The sequence below is a fragment of the Aquarana catesbeiana genome, linkage group LG13, assembly GCF_042186555.1.
Source record: "Aquarana catesbeiana isolate 2022-GZ linkage group LG13, ASM4218655v1, whole genome shotgun sequence".
In the NCBI taxonomy this organism is placed as follows: Eukaryota; Metazoa; Chordata; class Amphibia; order Anura; family Ranidae; genus Aquarana; species Aquarana catesbeiana.
The window spans coordinates 194,514,507-194,537,175 of record NC_133336.1 but is presented as its reverse complement, the minus strand read 5'-3'; the positions used below and the strand labels follow the sequence as shown (position 1 = coordinate 194,537,175).

Genomic DNA, 22,669 nt, shown 5'->3' with positions numbered 1-22,669 from the left:
TTTTCGTTCTCATGCAATTTACGCTTACGATTTTCTCATGCAATTTACATTCTCAGGTAATTTGCGATTTCTCATGCAATTTTACGGTTTTCTCATGCAATTTTCGACTTTCTCATATAGTTTCTCATGCAATTTTACGCTTTCTTATGAAATTTCTCGCTTTTTTCATGCGATTTACGGTTTCTGATGCAATTTACTTTCACATGCGATTTTACGGTTTCTCGTGCAATTTATGTTTCTCATGCAAGTTACGTTCTCAGGCAATTTACGATTTCTCATGCAATTTTGCGGTTTTGTCATGCAATTTTACGTTTTCTTCCATGCAGTTTTAGGGCTTTCTCATGGAATTTTACGACTTTCTCATGTAGTTACGGTGTCTCATGCAATTTTACGCTTTCTTATGACGTTTTTTCGCTTTTTTCGTGCAATTTACTTTCTCATGCAATTTACATTCTCATGCGATTTTACGCTTTTCTCATACAATTTATGTTTTTCTCATGCAATTTATGTTCTCAGGCAATTTATGTTCTCAGGCAATTTACGATTCCTCATGCAGGTTACTATTTCTCATACAATTTTACAGTTTCTCATGTCAGTTACGATTTCTCATGTCAGTTACGATTTCTCATGTCAATTACGGTTTCTCATGCAATTTTACGGTTTCTCATGCTAGTTACGTTCTCATGCTAGTTACGTTCTCATGCTAGTTACATTCTCATGCTAGTTACATTCTCATGCTATTTATGTTCTCATGCTATTTATGTTCTCATGCAATTTACGATTTCTCATGCAATTTACAATTTCTCGTGCAATTTACGATTTCTCGTGCAATTTACGATTTCTCATGTCAATTATGATTTCTCGTGTTGTTTACGATTCCTCATGCAGTTTTAGGGTTTTTCCATGCAGTTTTAAGTTTTTTTCTATGCAGTTTTTCTCATGTAGGTTACAGTTTCTCATGCAATTTACGCTTTCTTATGCAATTTGTCGTTTTTCTCATGAAATTTACGGTTCTCATGCAAATTCAAGTGTTCCCATGTTTCTGACGTTTCCCGTGTTTCTGTCGTTTCCCGTGTTCTCACGTTTCCCATGTTCTCATATTTCCCATGTTCTCACATTGTCCATGTTCTCTCGTTTCCCATGTTCTCTCGTTTCCCATGTTCTCACGTTTCCCATGTTCTCACGTTTCCCATGTTCTTACGTTTCCCATGTTCTTACGTTCCCCATGTTCTCACGTTGCCCATGTTCTCACGTTGCCCATGTTCTCTCGTTTCCCATGTTCTCTCGTTTCCCATGTTCTCACGTTTCCCATGTTCGCACGTTTCCCATGTTCGCACGTTTCCCATGTTCGCACGTTTCCCACGTTCTCACGTTTCTCACGTTCTCTCGTTTCTCACATTTCCCATGTTCTCTCATTTCCCATGTTCGCACGTTTCCCATGTTCAAACGTTTCCCATATTCGCACGTTTCCCATGTTCGCACGTTTCCCACGTTCTCACGTTCTCTCGTTTCTCTCGTTTCCCATGTTCTCTCGTTTCCCATGTTCTCTCCTTTCCCATGTTCTCTCGTTTCCCATGTTTTCACGTTCCCATGTTTTCACGTTTCTCACGTTTCCCATGTTCTCAAGTTTCTCACGTTTCCCATGTTCTCACGGTTCCCATGTTCTCACGTTTCTCACGTTTCCCATGTTCTCACGTTTCTCATGGTTCCCTTGTTCTCACGTTTCTCACGTTTCCTATGTTCTCACGTTTCCCATGTTTCTTGCGTTTCCCATGTTTCTCACACCACTCATGTCGTTGTCTTTCGTTCACTGCATTTCCGTTAGTTAGTGCTTGCATCCAGGATCTTTCACGTCTACAGATCCATTACAGGGTGAGGTTTCGTTTTTAATTGATTGTCATCCCACAATCTTCTCACCTGTAGTTCATACGTCATACGTCCTCTTCACCGTTACACCTTTTACTACTACCCACCACAGTCTGTGGGGACTTCAGCCCTGAGTGTTCGTTTTTAATTTCCTGTCTTGGCACTGCAGGTTGCTCGGGCTGGCTTGCTGCATTCAGTAGGGTGATGTTGTCATTGGTTCACATTCATGCGCTGTTGGTCTTGTCATGTCTGCACCCACATCCTCATACTTGTCAGGTAGTAGGGGTGTTATGTCATGGGCTGTTTGTCTGTAATGTTCTTCAGTCACTTTTACACAGCTGGGTTGTCCATGTTCTTTCACTGCAGGTTACCCTTCATGTCTATGGGTTAACAGATTGAGGTGATCGTTTTTAATTGGCTTGTTCGGTGGCAAGTCTCCTCATTTGTTCTTACGCTGCTTACATATTTCATTCAAACTCTCGTTTCTCATGCAATTTACGTTTTTCATGCAATTTGTTTCTATGCCAACTCACATTTTTTATGTTTTCTCGTTACTCATGTTTCTCACGTTGTTCATCAATTCATCAAGTAGCTCATGCTCTCTCAAAACCTGGTCCGTCCCAAGGCTTCGTTTTTTCACACCCGGCTAGCTTCAACTCTTGACCCGATGGCAGTATTCCTACGCAGTGGACTGCTTTCCCGGCTTCGGCGCGGGAAACCCAGCTTATTAAGTTACTGATCCCTTGCTCGTCAAGCGCAAGTGCGGAGCTGGTTACCCAGCGGACTGCGGTTTCTTTTCTGTCCCAATGCACACTACCTTTAATTTCCTAGCTACGTCCGGCCAGGAGTTGCAATAGTTTAGAACTGTTGGTAAGTCAGCCTATGGCAGCTCCAGAAGCTTCTATGGGCTCAGGGGCATTAGTGGATTCCGGAACCTTCTCAGTGCCTAGGCCAGTACCAGTAGGCTCAGGTCTCGGACGCAGATGCTGGCGTCACGCCTTTTCATCGGTTCCAGCATTTGTGTTGGATTGGGGTTTCTATTTGGGCTGTCTCAACAGCATTGATCGTTAAGTCTTTATTTTGATTACCAGGAAGTATGACACTGCTTGGGATGTTTTCCAGTCAAAATTTCCCAGTCCTGATGGTTAACATCCAGTTCCTACTTGCTTTTGCTTTTTGCCTCTTTCAACTCATATCAGCCTACAGCACTATCAGGGCATATCTGGCTGGGACTCAGCATTTCATCTTGTTGGTAGACCCCGACAGGCCTTTCTTTATTTTCTACGCACTCTATTAAGCTGTCCTCGGGGAACCTGAAGAGTAGCCCTCCTGCTGTGCTCAACAGACCTCTCGCCTTGGGTCATATTTCGTGTCGTATCTGTCGGGGTCTGGACCCTAAGGCATACTTTGGCATTTGTTCAAGATAGGAGCAGCTTCTGTGAATTCGTGCTGGGGGCCCCGGCCCTTATTTGGGTAGGTGGAGGTCGTCTTGTTTCTCTGGGTATGTCCCAGAGCCACTTCTGAGATGCCACAAGCAGTTGTCAATTTGGCAGGTTGTACGTTTATTCAGTGGGTAATAAATCTGGCTGTTAAAACTTTCATCCTACTGGGTTTATTTTTGCCCCCTTTTAGGCATACTGACCACGTGACCCAGGCACACTTCAGGTCTATGTTCTCTGTTGCTCTTTGCTCCTTTCCTACACTATCCACAGATTGACTCCGAGTACAATGTATTTGGGTGTAGCAGCAAAGACTCAAGATATGTTCTAACTTGACAGATTGTTAGATGTCAGTTGTTGGATTATGCCAACTAGATCTCTTCACCTGGCACTGAATCCCAGCAACAGCTTTTGACTCCCAGGGCTGAGAACAACCATATAATCATTTTCTTGTCTTCTACAAATATTGCTCTTTGCGTATATTGCCATGCAGTACTGAAATCCCCCATGGGATTACCTGTAAGTACTCTGCCTGAAGAAGGCGTGTCCTTATTCTTAATTCTTATTCTAAATTTAGCACTTGTAGGCTGTTTTCAGCCTAGGCCTGATTTGATAGTTCTTCTTTATTCGGGTTTTTCCTAAAACCACTGTTATTCCGCGTACACACGGTCGGAATTTTCAACAGGGAAGGTTCGATGGGAGCTTGTTGTCGGAAATTCCGACTGTGTGTATGCTCCATCGGACATTTGCTGTCGAAATTTCCGACAACAAATGTCTGAAAGCAGGTTCTCAAATTTTCTGACAACAAACTTTGTTGTCGGAAATTCCGTTCGTGTGTACACAATTCCAACGCACAAAAGTCCACGCATGCTCGGAATCAAGCAGAAGAGCCGCACTGGCTATTGAACTTAATTTTTCTCGGCTCGTCGTACGTGTTGTACATCACCGCGTTCTTGACGATCGGAATTTCCGACAACATTTGTGTGACCGTGTGTATGCAAGACAAGTTTGAGCCAACATCCTTCGTAAAAAAATCCACGGTTTTGTTGTCGGAATGTCCGATCGTGTGTATGGGGCATAATTGTTTGTTTCTGTCTGCTGTTGAGGATTCCTAGCAACAGTGTAAGGGGATCCAATAACTTGAGTTATAAATATTTATATCTCCCTGGCCAACCATTAGGTGGCTTATCACCAGTGGTGTGTGCTAGGGAAAGGTATAAATATTTGGGAGTAACCAACTCTTTTGCCTCCTAGGCTCTGCTGGGGGAGGTTGTGTTTCCGTCCTCCTGTACGTGGGGCAGGAATATGATTACTTAGATTGGAGCACTAAAACTGCTGTGGAAGAGTGTCCTGGAGAGCCTGGGAGAAGCTACTGCAGGAGGACATTGCAGGAAGCTCTGGTGGCTCATCCAAGGGGTTGGTGTACTGAACTGTAACTGTTCTACAGTCTGAATAGTACAGAGCTCCTGTTTCTCTTAAAGTTAATTTTTCTGTTTTAACTATGAGTAGGAATTCAGAGTCTGCATTTTTTGCCCTTTGGGTAGCCTGAACCCCAATCCCTCTTTCCCTGAGTTTACTTGGTCGTATAATAAATTCTATTGAACCATCTTAAAGTGACTGGCACCAAATTTCTTCAATCCTGCAAGTCAATGATCCAATCCTGAGGTCAAATCCCACAAAGCCACTTCGGGGTCCTTACTGAGGGGTTGCTACACATCAAGAGGTTTGTTCACCTGTTGGTTTTTAGAGACTATTACTGCTCATATTGGACATTATTGCTAAGTAAGTTTGGAGATAGATGATGGCTCATTAATTAATTAATAAATACCAATACTCACAAATCTGAGTTCTCTGATTTGTGTTATAAAATATTACTCAATGCATTGTTTGTCTGATGACCGACTCACCATTTATCTCTACCAATTTCTCCTGACTCCTCTTCCTTACACTGTAGGTTGCAGTTGTCACTTCACAGGAATATTTCCCAGAGTCCTTCACCTCAGCAGACTGAAATCCATATTGGTTATATGAAGTGAATCCTTGGACATTCCGTCCATCTTTATGAAAAGCAAATTTCAGTTGTGTCCTCGGTCTGAGTGGGCTGAGACTAGTGTCACATGTCAGGGTCATCTCATCACCTTCTACCACTGGATACAGGGCCACTTTTATCTCTGGAATTCCAAATAGCTCTAAAAAATAATTTCATACACATTTACTAAAGGTAAGTAGACCATACACTTTGCAACTGTAGTTGCACTCATTTTCCTCCAGGCTTAGTGAATGTGGCGAAGCTCTGTTGATTTCCATCATCCAGTCACGTGCATGAAAAAATACAAAGTGTAACAATAATGTATCTTCTCTATTGATTACTACTGGGTGCAGAACTCACGTCACAGCTGTACAAAATTCTGCAGGTGTATTATTTTGTACTTAGTGCCTTCCTTTGTTTAATCCTATCACTTCTATGGGTGTAAGTACTACATCCTAGGCAGCACAGCCTTGTAAACTGACTATAGCAGCCGGAAATCTTTTTACATCTCTTCAGCTGACTGTTAGTTGTTGTTGGGGAGAGAAGAGGACAATCAATGAACTTCCTTCCACTGATCATATCTGCACTGGATGAAACCAGAAGCGAAGAGCTTCTCATCACTTCCTGTTATAGAGTTGTCATTCCCTGTGTGGACGGGAATGAAGTTGTTCAGGCACGATCTGTGCCTGATCATATTTAATGGGGTTCAGGGGTACATTAGAGGTCTACTTGACCTCTGATGTCCCGTTAACGAAAACCTGTCATGTACATGATGGTATATTATAGAGGACTTTAAGCGGTATCATTTGCAGTAATCAGCATGGATTCATGAAGAATTGTTCTTGCCAAATCAATCTAATAACCTTCTATGAGGAGGTGAGTTGCCATCTAGATAAAGGAAGGCCCGTAGACGTGGCGTATCTGGATTTTGCAAAAACATTTGACACAGTTCCCCATAAACGTTTACTGTACAAAATAAGGTCCGTTGGCATGGACCGTAGGGTGAGTACATGGATTGAAAACTGGCTACAAGGGCGAGTTCAGAGGGTGGTGATAAACGGGTAGTACTCGGAATGGTCAGGGGTGGGTAGTTGGGTCCCCTGGGGTTCTGTGCTGGGACCAATCCTGTTTAATTTGTTCATAAACGACCTGGAGGATGGGGTAAACAGTTCAATCTCTGTATTTGAGGATGATGCTAAGCTAACCAGGGCAATAAACTTCTCCGCAGGATGTGGAAACCTTGCAAAAAGATCTTAACAAATTAATGGGGTGGGAAACTACAGTCAGGTTCATAAATATTGGGACATTAACACAATTCTAATCTTTAAAGTGGACGTAAACCCACTACTCACCCAGTATAAACTAATGTCACAGTATTAAAAAAAATATATATATATATATATATATATATATATACATGCAAGCCTCCTGCATGTATCCCTACCTTGCAAATGTCACCCACTTCAGCAGTAGAAGCCCCACAAAACTTGGTGAGAGGGTCTTTTTGCCAGGGCTCAGTGGGCGGAGTTGTGATGTCACAGGACTCCACCCCCACCTCTACACTCTCCTATTCCTGAGTTGTGAGTAACATCCAGTCAAAACTCAAGAAAAGGCACCACATGACTTCAGCATGCCCAATCATGGTCAGGTGTGGAGCAGCCAATCCTGGGAGAGCTGAAGAAGAAAGAAGGAGGGATGTGAAGCTGGAATCGTAACACTATCTCTCTCTCATGCCATGCTTGAGATAAAGAAATGAGTTGTCAGTCACAGCAGTGGGGGATGTGGCGACACAAACTGATCTGTTGGTCATTTTTTATCTTACTACAAAAAGACAAGAGGATTGCAAGAGCTGGATTAACTCTTCATGGCAAGACTGGGCATGGGTGAGTTGACATCCTCTACTGTACCAGGTAAAAGTCTTCATTAAAAATGTTTTTTTCAGGTTTACATCCACTTTAAGCTATATTAACCCCTTCAGCCCTGAAAGGTTTTACCCCCCTTCATGACCAGACCATTTTTTGCGATACAGCACTGCGTCGCTTTAACTGACAACTGACCGGGCGTACGACGCTGTACCCCAATAAAATTGATGTCCCTTTTTCCCCACAAATAGAGCTTTCTTTTGGTAGTATTTGATCACCTCTGCGGTTTTTATTTTTTTGCACTATAAACAAAAAAAGAGCGACAATTCTGAAAAAAAAACAATATTTTTTACTTTCTGATATAAAACATATCCAATAAAAAAAAAAAAGTAAAAATTCTAATTTCTTCATCAATTTAGGTCGATATGTATTCTGCTACATGTTTTTGGTAAAAAAAATCCCAATAAGCGTATATTGATTGGTTTGCGCAAAAGTTATAGCGTCTACAAACTATGGGATATTTTCATGCCATTTTTCTTTCTTTTTTTTACTAGTATTGGTGGCGATCAGCGATTTTTAGCGCATCTGTGACATTGCAGCGGACAAATCGGATACCTAACTGACACTTTTGACACTTTTTTGGCAACCAGTGACATTATTATAGTGATCAGTGCTAAAAATATGCACTGTCACTGTACTAATGACACTGGCAGGTAAGGGGTTAACCTCAAAGGGTTAAATGTGTGCCTAGCTGGTGCTTGCTAACTGTGTGGTAATGATTAAGTGCACTTGGAGTATGTGAAATGCATCTACCAGCTTTCTGTCAACACTTTGGGATGTTCTGAATAAAAGAATTGTGATCGAGTACAGAGTGTGGCCATTTCTTCTTTTATTAACTGTGTAGGGATTGTTCTGACTGGATGAAGACAGAGATCGGTGTTTCTGCTTAGCAGGAACACAAGATCTCTATCTTCTCTGTCAGAATGGCGATCTGCCTTGTTTACATAGACAGATCGCCATTCTGCCTCTCTGGGGAACGATCGCGGGTGGCCAGTGGACATCGGGTCCACTGGACCCGCTGATTGGCATCCCCTGTGTTCAATCAGTGCACGGTCGTTCCTCCGGTGGCACACACGCGCCTCCCAGTGGCTGTTGCACAAACTGACACACAGGTATGTCATTTTGCACAATAGAGCCGACCTTCTACAGTACATCTGCGGTAGGTGGTCAACAAGTGGTTAAAGAGTAGAAGTGCAAACATCCTATGACTTACGTTGTATGGAGATAAAAGCTTCATCTGTGGAAGTTACATCTGTATGCAAAGTTATTTCCTTTGTACATTTGTATCTCCCGGTGTCCCTCATGTTTACAATTCCTACAGGTAATACAAATGTGTATCTTCGGCTTGAAAAAGCAGAATCATCCTTGTAGAATACAGTATAGATTTCCTTGTAGCCAGAGCGATGGTGACATCTCAGAGTCAGATCATCTCCTTCATGAACATCGAGAGGAACCCGCAGGATCACCGGGTCTGGAACACAGAGAAGATCACATGAGAAGATAAAGGTTACAAGACAGACATAGCATTGCCTCCACAACCAGGTACATTTGTAGTATAGGTATATAGTGAATGCCTTTGTGCTGAACCCCCATGACTTCTATAATATATGCGTCATTTTGGGGAACCCTAGAGTGCAGCAAGCGGCACTACCTTGCTTGCATGGGGCAACTGCATGCCGTTGATTTTTTATAATTACTTTCACCAAGTGTTAGCATGATGTAATTGCTCTTATATGCGGGTTAGCACCCTTTGTGGCCAAAGGCCAAAGCACTATACCACGCCCCCCACTGGAAGGATAATGTCTTTTCACGTGCCAGTGACATCTACGCTGGCACTGACTACGTAGTCATTTTCAGGGCGATAGCATGAAACACTGATTTTCCTCCACCAGGTCTTTACACAAGTTACTCTTTACACTTGCTATTCAACCTGAGGGCATGGAGAGAAGCTGCTGTATACTTTGGGAGGCCACACACACTCGTGGACCAGGACCAGTCCCCAGGAGGGTTCTGCTAATTTAGGTTCCTGCCTCTTAAAATCGTAGACCATACTATAATTCCACCAATCCACCCCTCCAACAAAACCTCCATCACCAGCCACCACTAGAGATGAACACATGGAGACAGACGTTCAATATATAATGGAATCTCCTCATAATCAACAATAAGGACGTTTTAGATCCTACATTGCTACACAGTGGCACATACTGTGGATGTCTTAGACCCCAGGAGGGGGAGAAGGATCTGGTGAGTGCAGCCGTAATAGGAGCACTAATAAGGCACCCACGGTGTGTTTACTCACTGAAAAGTCCGCTAGATTAGAAAACGGATTCCTTCACTGGCACAAGAGCACTTTTCATAGTCTTTTCAAATAATTTGATGTTTTTTCCAATAGCACTTTATTGATTTGGTATTATCAAACGGATTGGTCATTGTTGTAGTATCGTATGTACAGGGAATCTGCTTGTTAATTTCCTAGTAATAATACATTTTGGATTGTTTCAGTATGCACAGTATTTTTGCATAGTATTTTAACTTTATTGGAACACTCAATCATACAAAAGAACTACACACTAAGTTTCGTAACTGATTGCAAAGACCAAATTGGGAGACTCAGTTACTCAAAACATATTATTTACATTTTTTTTTTTTTTTATATTTTTATTAATATTTTAGTTTTACACCGTATTGATGTTTACTGGCAGCACTTACCAAAAGTAGTAGTGTGATTTATTCTTCTTTCTCCCATGGATTTTTCCACTAAGGGAAGTAGGTTCACCTCTTTTTAAACCTCCAACTAAATATCTGCTATTAATAGAACAGCACCATATCTACTTTGATTTCCCTTCACCAGCCACCACTGCCTCCTCTCTTGAAGTGGCTGCTTCTCCTTTCTTTTACTTGTCACTCTCCAGTACCTATAAGGTTAATATGAAGGTTTACACTTCATGCCCGCTGCTCGCCCCCAGAGCAGATTCGAGTGCCCGGCGGGCGCGATGACCGCCGGGCTCCTGCGATCGCCCGTGATACACGAGAACCAGGGATCTGTGTGTGTAAACAGATCCCGGTTCTCTGAGGGGAGAAGAGACTGATCGTGTGTTCATACAAAGTGTGAACAGCGATCTGTCATCTCTCCTAGACAGTCCCATCCCCCCTTCAGTTAGAACACAGAGAGGGAACACAGTTAACCCCTTGATCCCCCTAGTGTTAACCCCATCCCTGCCAATGACATTTTTACAGTAATCAGTGCATTTTTATAGCAATGATCGCCGTATAAATGCGCCAATGGTCCCAAAAATGTGTCAAAAGTGTCCGATGTGTCTGCCATAATATCACAGTCCTGATAAAATTCGCAGATCACCGCCATTACTAGTAAAAAAAAAAATAATAATAAAAATACTATAAATCTATCCCCTATTTTGTAGCCACTATAAGTTTTGCGCAAACCAATCCATATACGCTTATTGCAATTTTTATTACCAAAAATATGTAGAAGAATAAATATCGGCCTAAACTGAGAAAAAAATTAGCTTTTTTTAAAAAAAAATGGGGATATTTATTATAGCAAAAAGTACAAAATATTGTGTTTTTTCAAAATTGTCACTTTTTTTATTTATAGCGCTAAAAATAAAAAACACAGAGATGATCAAATACCATCAAAAGAAAGCTCTATTTGTGGAAAAAAAAGGACGTCAATTTTGTTTGGGTGCAGTGCCGCACGACCGCGCAATTGTCAGTTAAAGTGACGCAGTGCCGAATCGCAAAAAATGGCCTGGTCATTCAGCAGCCAAATCTTTAGGGGCTGAAGCGGTTAACCAACAACTCAGTTGACTGAATAAAGTTGGCAAAACTGTATAGCTCCTCTTCAACAGTTTTCCATTAATCAAATGGCAATGCAAAAAATCTCAAGGTGATAGCACTCCTCTTTTACATTGGACAGGATTTTGGGCTATGCTGTGGTGTCTCACACATTTAGCTTGTAATGATTTCCAACCGAATGTAATGTGGCAAGCTGACAGTCCCGTTCCAGGGTTCTGCCAAGGGGTACCCCACTAAGTTGTAACACTACATCTCCCAGTGTATGGTCCTTCTCAGTCTCATCACCAAACTCCAACCACTCTACACTAAGTATTCAACATCTTCTTTTACAGGGTTTTTCTGTCTCAAATGTTTTATCCTAATTGCAGAATAAATTTGGGGGCTGCTTCCATCTTGATACAGAGCAATAAATGCAATTTTCCAAAAATTGTGTCATAGGCAGATATAAAAGGAACAAATGAATGCAACTTTCTTTTCATAAATATATAGTTAAAATTATTTTATTTAAAGCGGGGTTCCCACTTAAAAAAAAAAATAAATAAAAGTCAGCAGCTACAAATACTGCAGCTGCTGACTTTTAATAATCGGACACTTACTTGTCCCTGGGTCCAGCGATGCGGGGGGATCGAAGCCCCGCTTGTCCCCCCCTCCGCTCGGCGGCGCATGCATTTCAACTGTGGGCACCCACTGCACATGCGCGAGCTGTACCGTGCGCCGTCACTGGCCGCGCTATCATCTGGGACCGGTCACATGTCCCACATGAAAGACAAGAGGGAGGGGGGAGAGGCAATCTCCCTTCCTGCGCTGAGGGAAGTGACATCAGGAGCCCAGGCACCAAAGGAGGCAGACTAGCAACAGGCATTTAGAGATGAGTAAAAAAAAAAATTTTCTCCAAATGTTATTTTTTAATTTTTTTTAAGCACATTAATAATTATTTTTTTTTGGGGGGGTGGAAATCCACTTTAACCACTTCAGCCCCGGAAAGGATTTACCCCCTTCCTGACCAGAGCACTTTTTCCAATTTGGCACTGCGTCGCTTTAACTGCTAATTGCGCGGTCATGCAATGCTGTACCCAAACGAAATTTGCGTCCTTTTCTTCCCACAAATAGAGCTTTCTTTTGATGTTATTTGATCACCTCTGCGGTTTTATTTTTTGCGCAATAAACGGAAAAAGATCAAAACTTTTGAGAAAAAATGACATTTTCTACTTTTTGTTGTAAAAAAATCCAATAAACTCAATTTTAGTCATACATTTCTGCCAAAATGTATTCGGCCACATGTCTTTGGTAAAAAAAATGTCAATAAGCGTATATTTATTGGTTTGCGCAAAAGTTATAGCGTCTACAAACTAGGGTACATTTTCTGGGATTTACACAGCTTTTAGTTTATGACTGCCTATGTCGTTTCTTGAGGTGCTAAAATGGCAGGGCAGTACAAACCCCCCCAAATGACCCCATTTTGGAAAGTAGACACCCCAAGGAAATTGCTAAGAGGCATGTTGAGCCCATTGAATATTAATTTTTTTTGTCCCAAGTGATTGAATAATGACAACAAAAAAAAAATTACAAAAAGTTGTCACTAAATGATATATTACTCACACAGGCCATGGGCATATGTGGAATTGCACCCCAAAATACATTTAGCTGCTTCTCCTGAGTATGGGGATACCACATGTGTGGGACTTTTTGGGAGCCTAGCCGCGTACGGGTCCCCGAAAACCAATCACCGCCTTCAGGATTTCTAAGGGTGTAAATTTTTGATTTCACTCTTCACTGCCTATCACAGTTTCGGAGGCCATGGAATGTCCAGATGGCACAAAACCCCCCCAAATGATCCCATTTTGGAAAGTAGACACCCCAAGCTATTTGCTGAGAGGCATGGTGAGTATTTTGTAGCTCTCATTTGTTTTTGAAAATGAAGAAAGACAAGAAAAAAAAATTTTTTTTTTCAATTTTCAAAACTTTGTGACAAAAAGTGAGGTCTGCAAAATACTCACTCTCTTATCAGCTCTATGGTCAGCTGGCTGAATCACCGGTTGCATTCTCGGGTTCCCTGTTGAGACAGGAGAGCCAGAGAAAAACATTGGTTCACAGAAGATGGTGGGGGGGGTGGGGGGGGGCATTCCCTCCCACTGCTTGTAAAAGCCGTCTAGAGGCTAATTAGCCACTAGGATTGCTTTTACATGAAAGCCGACCACTGGCTGAAAAGAATGATACCAAGATGATACCTAAACCTGCAGGCATCATTCTGGTATAACCACTCAAAGTCGTGAATTGCGTACCTGAAGACAAAAAAAATGGTTAACAAAAAAACACAGTAAACGGTAAAGTATAAAAAATTGCACACCTGAAAAGCAAACATGATAAAACATAATAACAATAAAACATTGCAGAATAAAATACAGTAAAAAAGAGCAGAACAATAGAGAGAGAATAAAGAGAGAGAGAGAACAATGAAACGACAACTATTTTTTTTTATTCTATATATTTTGTTGTGTTTTTTTTTTTTTTTTACACTTTTTTTTTGTAACTGTAACTTTTATAACTGTAACCGGTTCCAGGTTCGGGTCTCTCAAAATGCGATGGCATCTTGGGAGACCCTGTGAAAGTGTGCCTAGTCTGTGCAATGCTGTACCCTACGCTAATACTCAACCAATGAATGGTAGCATTCAAAACATTCACCAATGCAAAGACCAGGATTGTCAGGACAGGAGGGACAATAATAACGGGTGTCACGCCTTTATCCGCGTTTGCTGCAGACACGACATCTTTTTTGGGGGGGTTCGTTGGGTAGGGGTACTCGGGAGGACATAAAGAAAATGCCTCTCATGCAGCCGACTGCATTTGGTTGGGGATGTGAATGGGGGAAGTACGGGCGCTGCAGAAGCGGTGGGTTCCTAATTAGGATTGGCGAATGCAGCAGGAAGGGCATTATGGGCACAACGGGCCTGTGTTTGTCTTCTTGGTGGCAGCGGGACACTACTTGTGCTTGCCACCTCACCAGCTTGAACTGCACTTATGGGACTCGCCACGTCACCAAGTGTTACTGCAGTGCTGGTTTGACTACGACCGGGGTGTACTAGGCCGCTGGTGCTTGCCAGTTCACAAAAACGCTACAAAAAAAAAACTGTTAGCGATCGCAGGGATCAGGCCTGACTCTGCGAATGCTGCAGTTATGCGTTTAGTGTTTTGTAAGTGACAGTGATCGATCGATACTGCACTTGGGTGGGCTGGGCTGGACCGGGCGGAGGGGCAAAACGCAGGTGCTAGCAGGTATCTGGGCTGATCCCGCTAACACTGCGTTTTTGGGAACCCTAAACTGCTGGGGACCCTAGTATAGATCTGATCGGATCAGATACTGATCCGTTCAGATACTATACCACTAAGGGAGGCGTATGCTGCGTGCGTGGGTGTTAGCGGTACTGGCGCTAACCTGACGCTGCCTGGGGCAATGCATATCACCGCCGGGCGATCAGGGGGCTAGACCTTTATTAGGTAATAAACGGGGGGTGCCCTGACACTATAAAAAATAAACGAACTAACCAGCACCGCCCGTAACAGTTATACGGTGATCACTGGTGAAAGGGTTAACTAGGGGGCAATCAAGGGGTTAAAACCTTTATTAGGTAGCATATGGGGGTCCCTGATGCTATAAAACGCTGACGGCGAACCTAAATATTTCCCTCCTTAACTAGCGTCACCAGTGACACTAATACAGCGATCAGAAAAATGATCGCTTAGTGACACTGGCGACAGGGGGTGATCAAGGGGTTAAAACTTTATTAGGGGGTTAGGGGGGTACCCTAGACCTAAAGGGGGCTACCACTAACTGCCCTACCACACTAACTGTCACAAACTGACACCAATGCAGTAATCAAAAAAAAAAGTGCTTGGTGTCAGTGTGTACGTGATTCTGCCTGCCCGTGCCATTCTGCCGACGTATATCATCGTGAGGCGGTCGGCAAGTGGTTAAAAACAAGTAGTGTAAGTACCTGAATTTGACTTTGTGTCCACCTATTGACTTTGTATGCACCTGATGTACAGCTGTGCTCAGACTGGGGAAGGGAAAAAGCAGCAAAAAGAGCTAATCAGTTATGCTGCAGTGCTCACATGCTAAAAAAGGATCTTGCTGATAGGAGAAGAGAGCAGAATGACAGAGAGAAGAGCTCATCAGGGGTCTCTCAGATGATGTGTTTGGCCCATTGGATGCAGCACCCTCCTCAGTAGGTGCTAGGATAGTTACATAGAATTAGTGTGTATTTCGATAGGTACATTTAGTTGCCATTCTGTAGTCAGTGTTGTTAGGTAAAAGCATAGCTAGCTCACTGTACTCGGTGAGCTATGATCATTTAGTTAGGTCTGCTCTGTGTGCTCAGCTGATGTCAGTTTAGTTTATAACTTGCTCTGTATCCAGGATGGATGCTTCTAGATGATAGGTGTGGAGCTATGCAGATGGCAGCATGAATATGATACAGACCTGGCCTATCCCAGAAAGGCAGGCTCTGATGGCATCCTGGAGAGGATAAGTCCAGCCTGTGAAGGCACGCTGCCTCCTAGGTAGTGTTTGCTGTCTTGAGGCCTCAGGTGGGTGACCTGAGGGCCTGGATGCTGATAGCCTGGAGCTAAGGAAAGCTGACTAAGGGGGAAGGGGGGGGCTGCCTGCTGAAGATCCAGTCTGGTATCACTGGAGGGTATCGCTTGGAAGTTGGGAGGAGGCTACCAGCTGTCCTTGGGCCTTGTGAGTACAGACACTTTCTAGAGATCTTGGGTACCTGTGTTCTATTGCCACCTTTCTGCTGCTACATAGCCATCTGTGGGTCTATTCAAAGGGGACGCTAGCTGGTGTCCTGAAGAGCTTTGTCCAGAAAATCTCCTACTTTAAGAAACTCTGCTCAGTCTTCTACTACTACTGCTACTTAAACAAAGTTAGTCTACTGTTTGTTTCAAGCACAGACTTTAACATAGCTTGTCTTGAAGAAAACCTAAGTCCTCCAGTGTACATAGTTCTTGTTTTTGGAGCATCCCACTCATTCCCTCAACCCTATCTAAGTTCTCCAAAAAGAAAAACAAAACCCTAGACGAGTGAATGAGCCTGTGTGCCTGGTTGTGGGGCAAACTATCTGGGGAAGACCTGGGCAACATTCCTGCAGCTCCTACAGGATGAGCGCTACATAAAAACACACCCAAATTTGGTTGGTGACATCTAGGGGATCAGACGAAATGAGCAGCTCATTCATTTTGCTTATTTGGTCTTAAACTAGCAAAGAACGCATTGAAAGTTACATTTCCAAACGTAGCACAATGAACTGACCAGCAACAACATCCAGTCTGGCAGTGGAGCTTCTTTCTGAACCGGCCAGGCATCTGTAGTTTCCGCTATCCCAAGTGTTTGCAGAGGTAATGGTATAGATTTTTCCTGTATACACCCAGTAATCTTTGTACCAGTAATAGGTCAGATCTTCTGCTCCAGTGGACCCCACATCACATGTCATTGTTATAGACTCTCCTGTAAAGATTTTCTTCCAGTTTGGAGTGAAGGTGACCACAGGGCTCACTGTCGATCCTGAAGAAGATTAAAGTGAAATTCTAACTTCTGCCATGGTAATTTCACACAATAAAATGTAATATGTTCTAAGAGAGTGTAATATGAGTTATACAACAGGGTTATAAGTCAACTGATTCAGTTTATTTCCGGTAAATACATTCCAGGTGCATCAAAACATAAAGTGTACAAAGTTATAAAGTTCTTTGAAATGCCTGTCCCCTGCCAGCATGCTGCAGAGAAGGACCCTTGCTCTGTATGTGGAAGCAGTGGTCTCTCAGCAAAAGGTCTGACATACCCCCTGCTGAGTCAGAGCTATAGCCTTCCAATCTTCAGGAAGCCTGAGGTTTTGTGTTTGCAGAGCCATAGACGTGGCTCAGCACAAGGCATGTCAGACTTCTGCAGAGAGACCCCTGCTTCCACACAGAGAGCAAGGGTCCCTCTCTTCAGCATGCTGGCAAGGAGCAGGATCTTCTACTTAGCCAGTGGCAGATTTTTATAGAAAACTATCTGATTTCCTGTGTCTTGTATATTAACCTCTTCATATCAATCTTCCCATTGTATGTAGCCTGTGCAATTACCCCTTCACCTTCTCCCTCTGCATTTTTCTTAAAGCCTATGTGCAACCAAAACATAAAACACAAAAATCAGCAGAAGGGACAAAACTTACTGTGGGGAGGGATGGGGGTGGCAGACATCAACACAAGGGACATTTGCTACTGGCTGTAAGTTATATCCCCTGAGTTGATTTTTGTGGGGTTTTTTTTAACTTTTGGCTGCACTTAAGCTCTAATTCCCCAAACAATTGTAGCAAATAATTATATCACCTTCGGAATGTCTACTTTCCAAAAATTGATTATTTTGGTGGTGTTTGTTGTGACCTGGCATTTTTATTTGATATGATTTACTACGCAATTAAGGGAATTGTCCTGGCCTTGGAGAATTCCTTCAAAGTTATGTCTCAATGGTATTACATTCCTGCCAGGATAGCACGTTGTCTACCTACTTATTCTTCCTCTTATTTCTGAGGTTACCTGGAATTAGGAGATATGACGCACATCTGGTGGACGTTTCCAAAAGTTAGTAGATTGTGGATACAGGTATACGCTATGGTCAATAAGATACTTTTTATTACCTCTGAAAGAACCCCTGGGAAGCTCTCTTGCATCAACTGATCAAACAGGTTACTCATTGAGAACATACATTAATTACCCATATTTGCATGGCGACAAAACGGACTATAGCAAAAGTGTGGAAATTGCAGATTCTCAGGTTCGACAAGATAAAACATTGAGTACAAAGCATGGTGATTATTGAAAAGCTTATGGCGCTTCTTATACCCATGATACATTTTTACGTACCTGGCAGCCTTGGCTCCATCACTTGCCACCCTCTCAATTTACTGTGCACTTTCTGGAGCTTTGATTATATAAGTAATTTCTTCTGCCATGGTCACCACGGGCCTCTGGGGTCTCTCCGTCCCCTTCCCTTTTCATTCTTCTTTATTTCCTCTTCCCTGTATTCATCTTGCCCCATTTTTCTCTCTCTTTCATTGCCCTTTCCTTTTTTTGTCTTCTTCCTTGTCCGTTCTTGATGGATAATGCCAGGCTCCCTCAACTAGGTTGGAGTGGGGGGGCTTTCATTTTTTTTTTTTTAAATCCTTTTTTATTATCTTTCCTTACTCTCACTTACCTATAGGTGACCACAGGCAAATGTTTACATCTCCCAATGGATTGCACATTGCCAATTAGATCTGTGTCTTATTGTAGCTTTGCTTACCAATATGTCCATGGCTTTCTTGTGATATTTTCCTAGCTGTTCCTCTTGGTTCCAAAGGATTGGAACTAATGTGTTTCTGTTAATTTTCACTACCTGGTGGGTTATTTATTTAACTTCATCTTTTTCAACAGCCCTTGCTAAATCTGCCGGGGAGTAGAGCATGTTACATTTTAGCACTTATGTTACGTTGTACAATGGTCATCTACATTTGTATTTTGTACAAACATTCAACGTATACTGGTTGTATGTTTCTTTTGCTTTTTCAATAAAAACTAAGTGAAAGAAAAAATTATCCATACAGTTAGGTGTATGCAGTATTTTCAGTGTAGATAGGATGAATTGGAACATGTACCTACTGGAATTCCCTCTATGATTCTGCTGTTTCTATAATTCTACTATAGTGATAGAGTAATTGGATGAATGAATGAATGAATGAATGAATGAATTAATGAATGAATGATAGATCTAAGACCCACCTGTGTGTCCCAGGATTGTGGCTGTAAAATAAGACAAAAAAACTGTTACATGTCTGAAATACAAACTGCAGTCTATGTAAAAATACTATATTGTTTCTAGAAAAGGAACTATTCAATAACATAAATTCGGTATATGATGTGTAGCACACCCCACGTAGGAGCTGCAGATGAAAGGGATCCACTACTTGCCCAGACTGGCAATACATTTAACTCTGTCTTCCTGTTTCACCCCCTTAGTGGTCCCACCAACAAAGCGCAGTCCTCTGGCTCGATGAATCTTGGTTGCTAGGGGCAAAGGCTGTGCAGATTATCTTGGGCAATATCCCAGATGAGCCCCCAAATGGAGCATACCCCACGTAGGAGCTACAGATGAAAGGGATCCCCTACTCCCCCAGTCTGGCAATACATATAACTCAGTTTTCCTGTTTCACTCCCTTAGTGGTCCCAGCAACAAAGCACAGTCCTCTGGTTCGATGAGTCTTGGTTGCTAGGTTCTAAGGCTGTGCAGGTTATCTTGGGCAAAATCCCAGACAAGCCCCCAAATGTAGCATACCCCACATAGGCGCTGCAGATGAAGGGGATCCCCCTGTCCTGCACAGTCAGACACACCAAATCTTCACAGGCACACAGGGTCAGAAAATAGTCTGTAGCTTTGTTTTTGTTGTTTATTGGACTATATACCTTGGATAGGTATGGGAAGTTATGGGATGCCCACTTGACTGCAACAAACTTGAAGGACAACTTTTTATATACAGCTATATACAGTCTTCTCTTCACTTTTCTCCTGCACACACTTGGCTTCTCTCTTGCTTACCCTCTGCTGGTACATTCCTGGGGGAACTTGACAGTCTCCTTGTCAGTTCACTAGCAGCCCATTACAGGCAGGAACTCACAGTCCCTTAACAGTAGCACACGTGGAGTGACACAGCATATAACTTTCCCTTCTGCTTCCTTTGTGGTCACTGATCCCAGCACCACCTCTTCAGGCCCTGCCAGCCCACCTGGCTACAGCTGCCTCACCAGTCCTCCTGGCTACCTCTTCACACCAGTCCACCTGACTCATTCTCAGAAGATCTCTCAGGAGAAGGACTGAAGACTTAAGCCCACCGCTGTCTTCAAGGGAGACTGGCTACACGTGGCAGTCTCCCCCATTTGTTGGTCTCCACCAGGGTTGAACTACTCACTCTGTCCTCTCCTTGCTCCTGTGCCTCTAGGAAAGATTCCTTCTTGTGTCTTTGGCATGATCTCTCCAGCACCCAAGCCCCAGGCCCAAGGCAGATCACCCCCCAAACTAGGGGGTACACCTCAGGGCCACTAACAGCCTCCTAAACACTACATCTCCATCTTCCACCGACTGCCTCACTGTTATGGCCCAAGTCTATTTATGAGCTAAACTCAGTCTGCCTGCCAGGCCACTACTGTGGATTGGCTGAGACCTCATAAATATATATGGCAGCTCCTCCTAACCCCCACCCACTAATTCTAGAAAGTTCTCCAACCTTCCAGACACCAGGGGGAGGCACTAGAGGGCTTCCAGGATGAGTCATCCAGCCCTGACCTCTAATAACCCTGACACAATTACAGACTCACAAATGTACAATATGAGTCAGGATATGGTTTGCCTATTCTACTCACTACATCTAGCACACACTAGAGGGTGCTACAGATGTATTAATTATAGTGATCACGCCCGAAGGGGCCCGCTGTTTAGGTCCCTCGGCTCTTTCCCAGTAGATGCACTAGCAGCCAGGCACAGAGTCACAGTCACTTTTTTTGGCTCAGTAATCAATTTAGGGGTATACTTTTTTGATGCTTTATTGCAGAACTTGAACTTGGATAGGTGCTGGGTAACTGTGCAAGCCACATTAAGAAGTAACTTGAGGACACTAATCTTCCTTCTAAGAATCTGAGCACAGTATTTTCAGCAGCAAAAATTGTGCTGAGCTACACCAGGAATCTAAGTACACCGTCCACTTATTCTGGCACTCCTCTCCTACATGTAAAAATAATTTTTTGCTAGAAAATTACCCAAACATTATATATATATTTTTAGTGGAGACCCTAGGGAATAAAATGGTGGTCATTGCAACTTTTTATGTCACACGGTATTTGAGCAGCAATTTTTCAAACGCATTTTTTTGGGGAAAAAAAAACTGTTTCATGATTTTAAAAAAACGTTGGTACTTTAAAATCTCAATAGGCGATGCTTTAAAAATGTTTACAGGTTACCTGCTTAGAGTTACAGAGGAGGTCTTGGGCTATAATTATTGCTCTCACTCTAATATTCGCGGCAGTACTCCACATGTGTGGTTTGAACATTGTTTACATATGCAGGCACAATGTATGTATGCGTTCCCTTCTGCGTGCAAGCAAAAAATGCTTTTATTCCTATTACAAGGAATGTAAATATCCCTTGTAATAGGAATAGGGCATGACAGGTCCTCTTTATGAAGAGATGTGGGGTCTATAAGTCCCCACATCTCTCCCCTAGGCTGGAAAGCCTGAAATAAAAAAATTAAAAAAAGATCTAAGGGCTCCCCAGCGCTTTCAACTGCCGTGGGCCAGACGTGACGTTATAAAGATGACCTGGGACCATCTGGTCCTCGGTGAGCTCTATGGTAAACTTCTGCCACCTGCGGATTCCTTCTCCGAATCGCCGATCGCATGGTACGAGTTGGTAGAAGCACCGGAAGGTGGCGCGAGGGGTGTCCCCTCCTGCCGTCTGTAAAAACAAGTGGCTGAACAGCCGCTATGATTGGTTTTACATGACAGGGAATCGCCAGCTGAAAAAGAAGATATCTGAATGATGCCTGTAGCTGCAGGCATCATTCAGATTTAACCACTTAAATTCCAGGACGTTATATGACATCCACCTGAGGAGAAGTGGTTAGGAAACACTGACTTTAGCACAAGAAGGATAGCAGCAGCACACTGTCACTGGGATTACTCACACCAGTCTGTACTCACTAATGTCCTTGGGTAATTGGATGCCTCCTTCCAATATCTTCCAGACACATCTCCTGTGAAGTCTTCAGACCAAATCCCCAGAAACAAGTCCCTCAGTCAGCTCCAGCAAATTTCAGCAGAAAAGGTAGGCCTCCCAGCTGGGACCTTGATGAGTAGCAGACACATGGCAAGTCTGCCCAGAAGGGACCTCCTGCTCTAGGACAATTACGCCTCTGTTCCAGGCCCCAGGCTATTTACAGTGCCTTGAAAAAGTATTCACACCCCTTCAAATTTTCCACATTTTGTCATGTTACAACCAAAACCGTAAATGTATTTTATTGGGATTTTATGTGATAGACCAACACAAAGTGGCACATAATTGTGAAGGGAACTGATAAATGGTTTTCCTATTTTTTTACAAATAAATATGTTAAAAGTGTGGCGTGCATTTATATTCAGCCCCCCCTGAGTGAATACTTTGTAGAATCACCTTCCACTGCAATTACAGCTGCAAGTCTTTTTAGGGATGTCTCTACCAGCTTTGCACATCTAGAGAGTGACATTTTGCCCATTCTTCTTTGCAAAATAGCTCAAGCTCTGTCAGATTGGATGGAGAGCGTCTGTGAACAGCAATTTTCAAGTCTTGCCACAGAATACAGGTGTATTCAGGGTGATGTGCAGCCACATGATTTCCACCACACATAGAATTTTGCTTGTAGGCCAAAAAGTTAAATGTTGGTCTCATCCGACCAGAGCATCTTCTTCCACATGTTTGCTGTGTCCCCCACATGGCTTCTCGCAAACTGCAAACGGGACTTCTTATGGCATTCTTTGAACAATGACTTTCTTCT

General features: G+C 42.9%; 1 protein-coding gene across 1 annotated transcript in view; it reads right to left on the bottom strand.

Moving 5' to 3' along the window:
* LOC141116646 (Fc receptor-like protein 3) overlaps positions 1 to 22,669 on the bottom strand; it is a 49,240-nt gene that overhangs the window by 18,684 nt on the left and 7,887 nt on the right. The window contains exons 2-5 of the mRNA XM_073609038.1: positions 18,873 to 18,893; positions 16,387 to 16,638; positions 8,470 to 8,727; positions 5,213 to 5,494 (exon numbers count right to left, since the gene is read on the bottom strand). Coding sequence (XP_073465139.1) covers positions 5,213 to 5,494; positions 8,470 to 8,727; positions 16,387 to 16,638; positions 18,873 to 18,893 — 813 coding nt within the window. The remainder of the gene's footprint in view (positions 1 to 5,212; positions 5,495 to 8,469; positions 8,728 to 16,386; positions 16,639 to 18,872; positions 18,894 to 22,669) is intronic.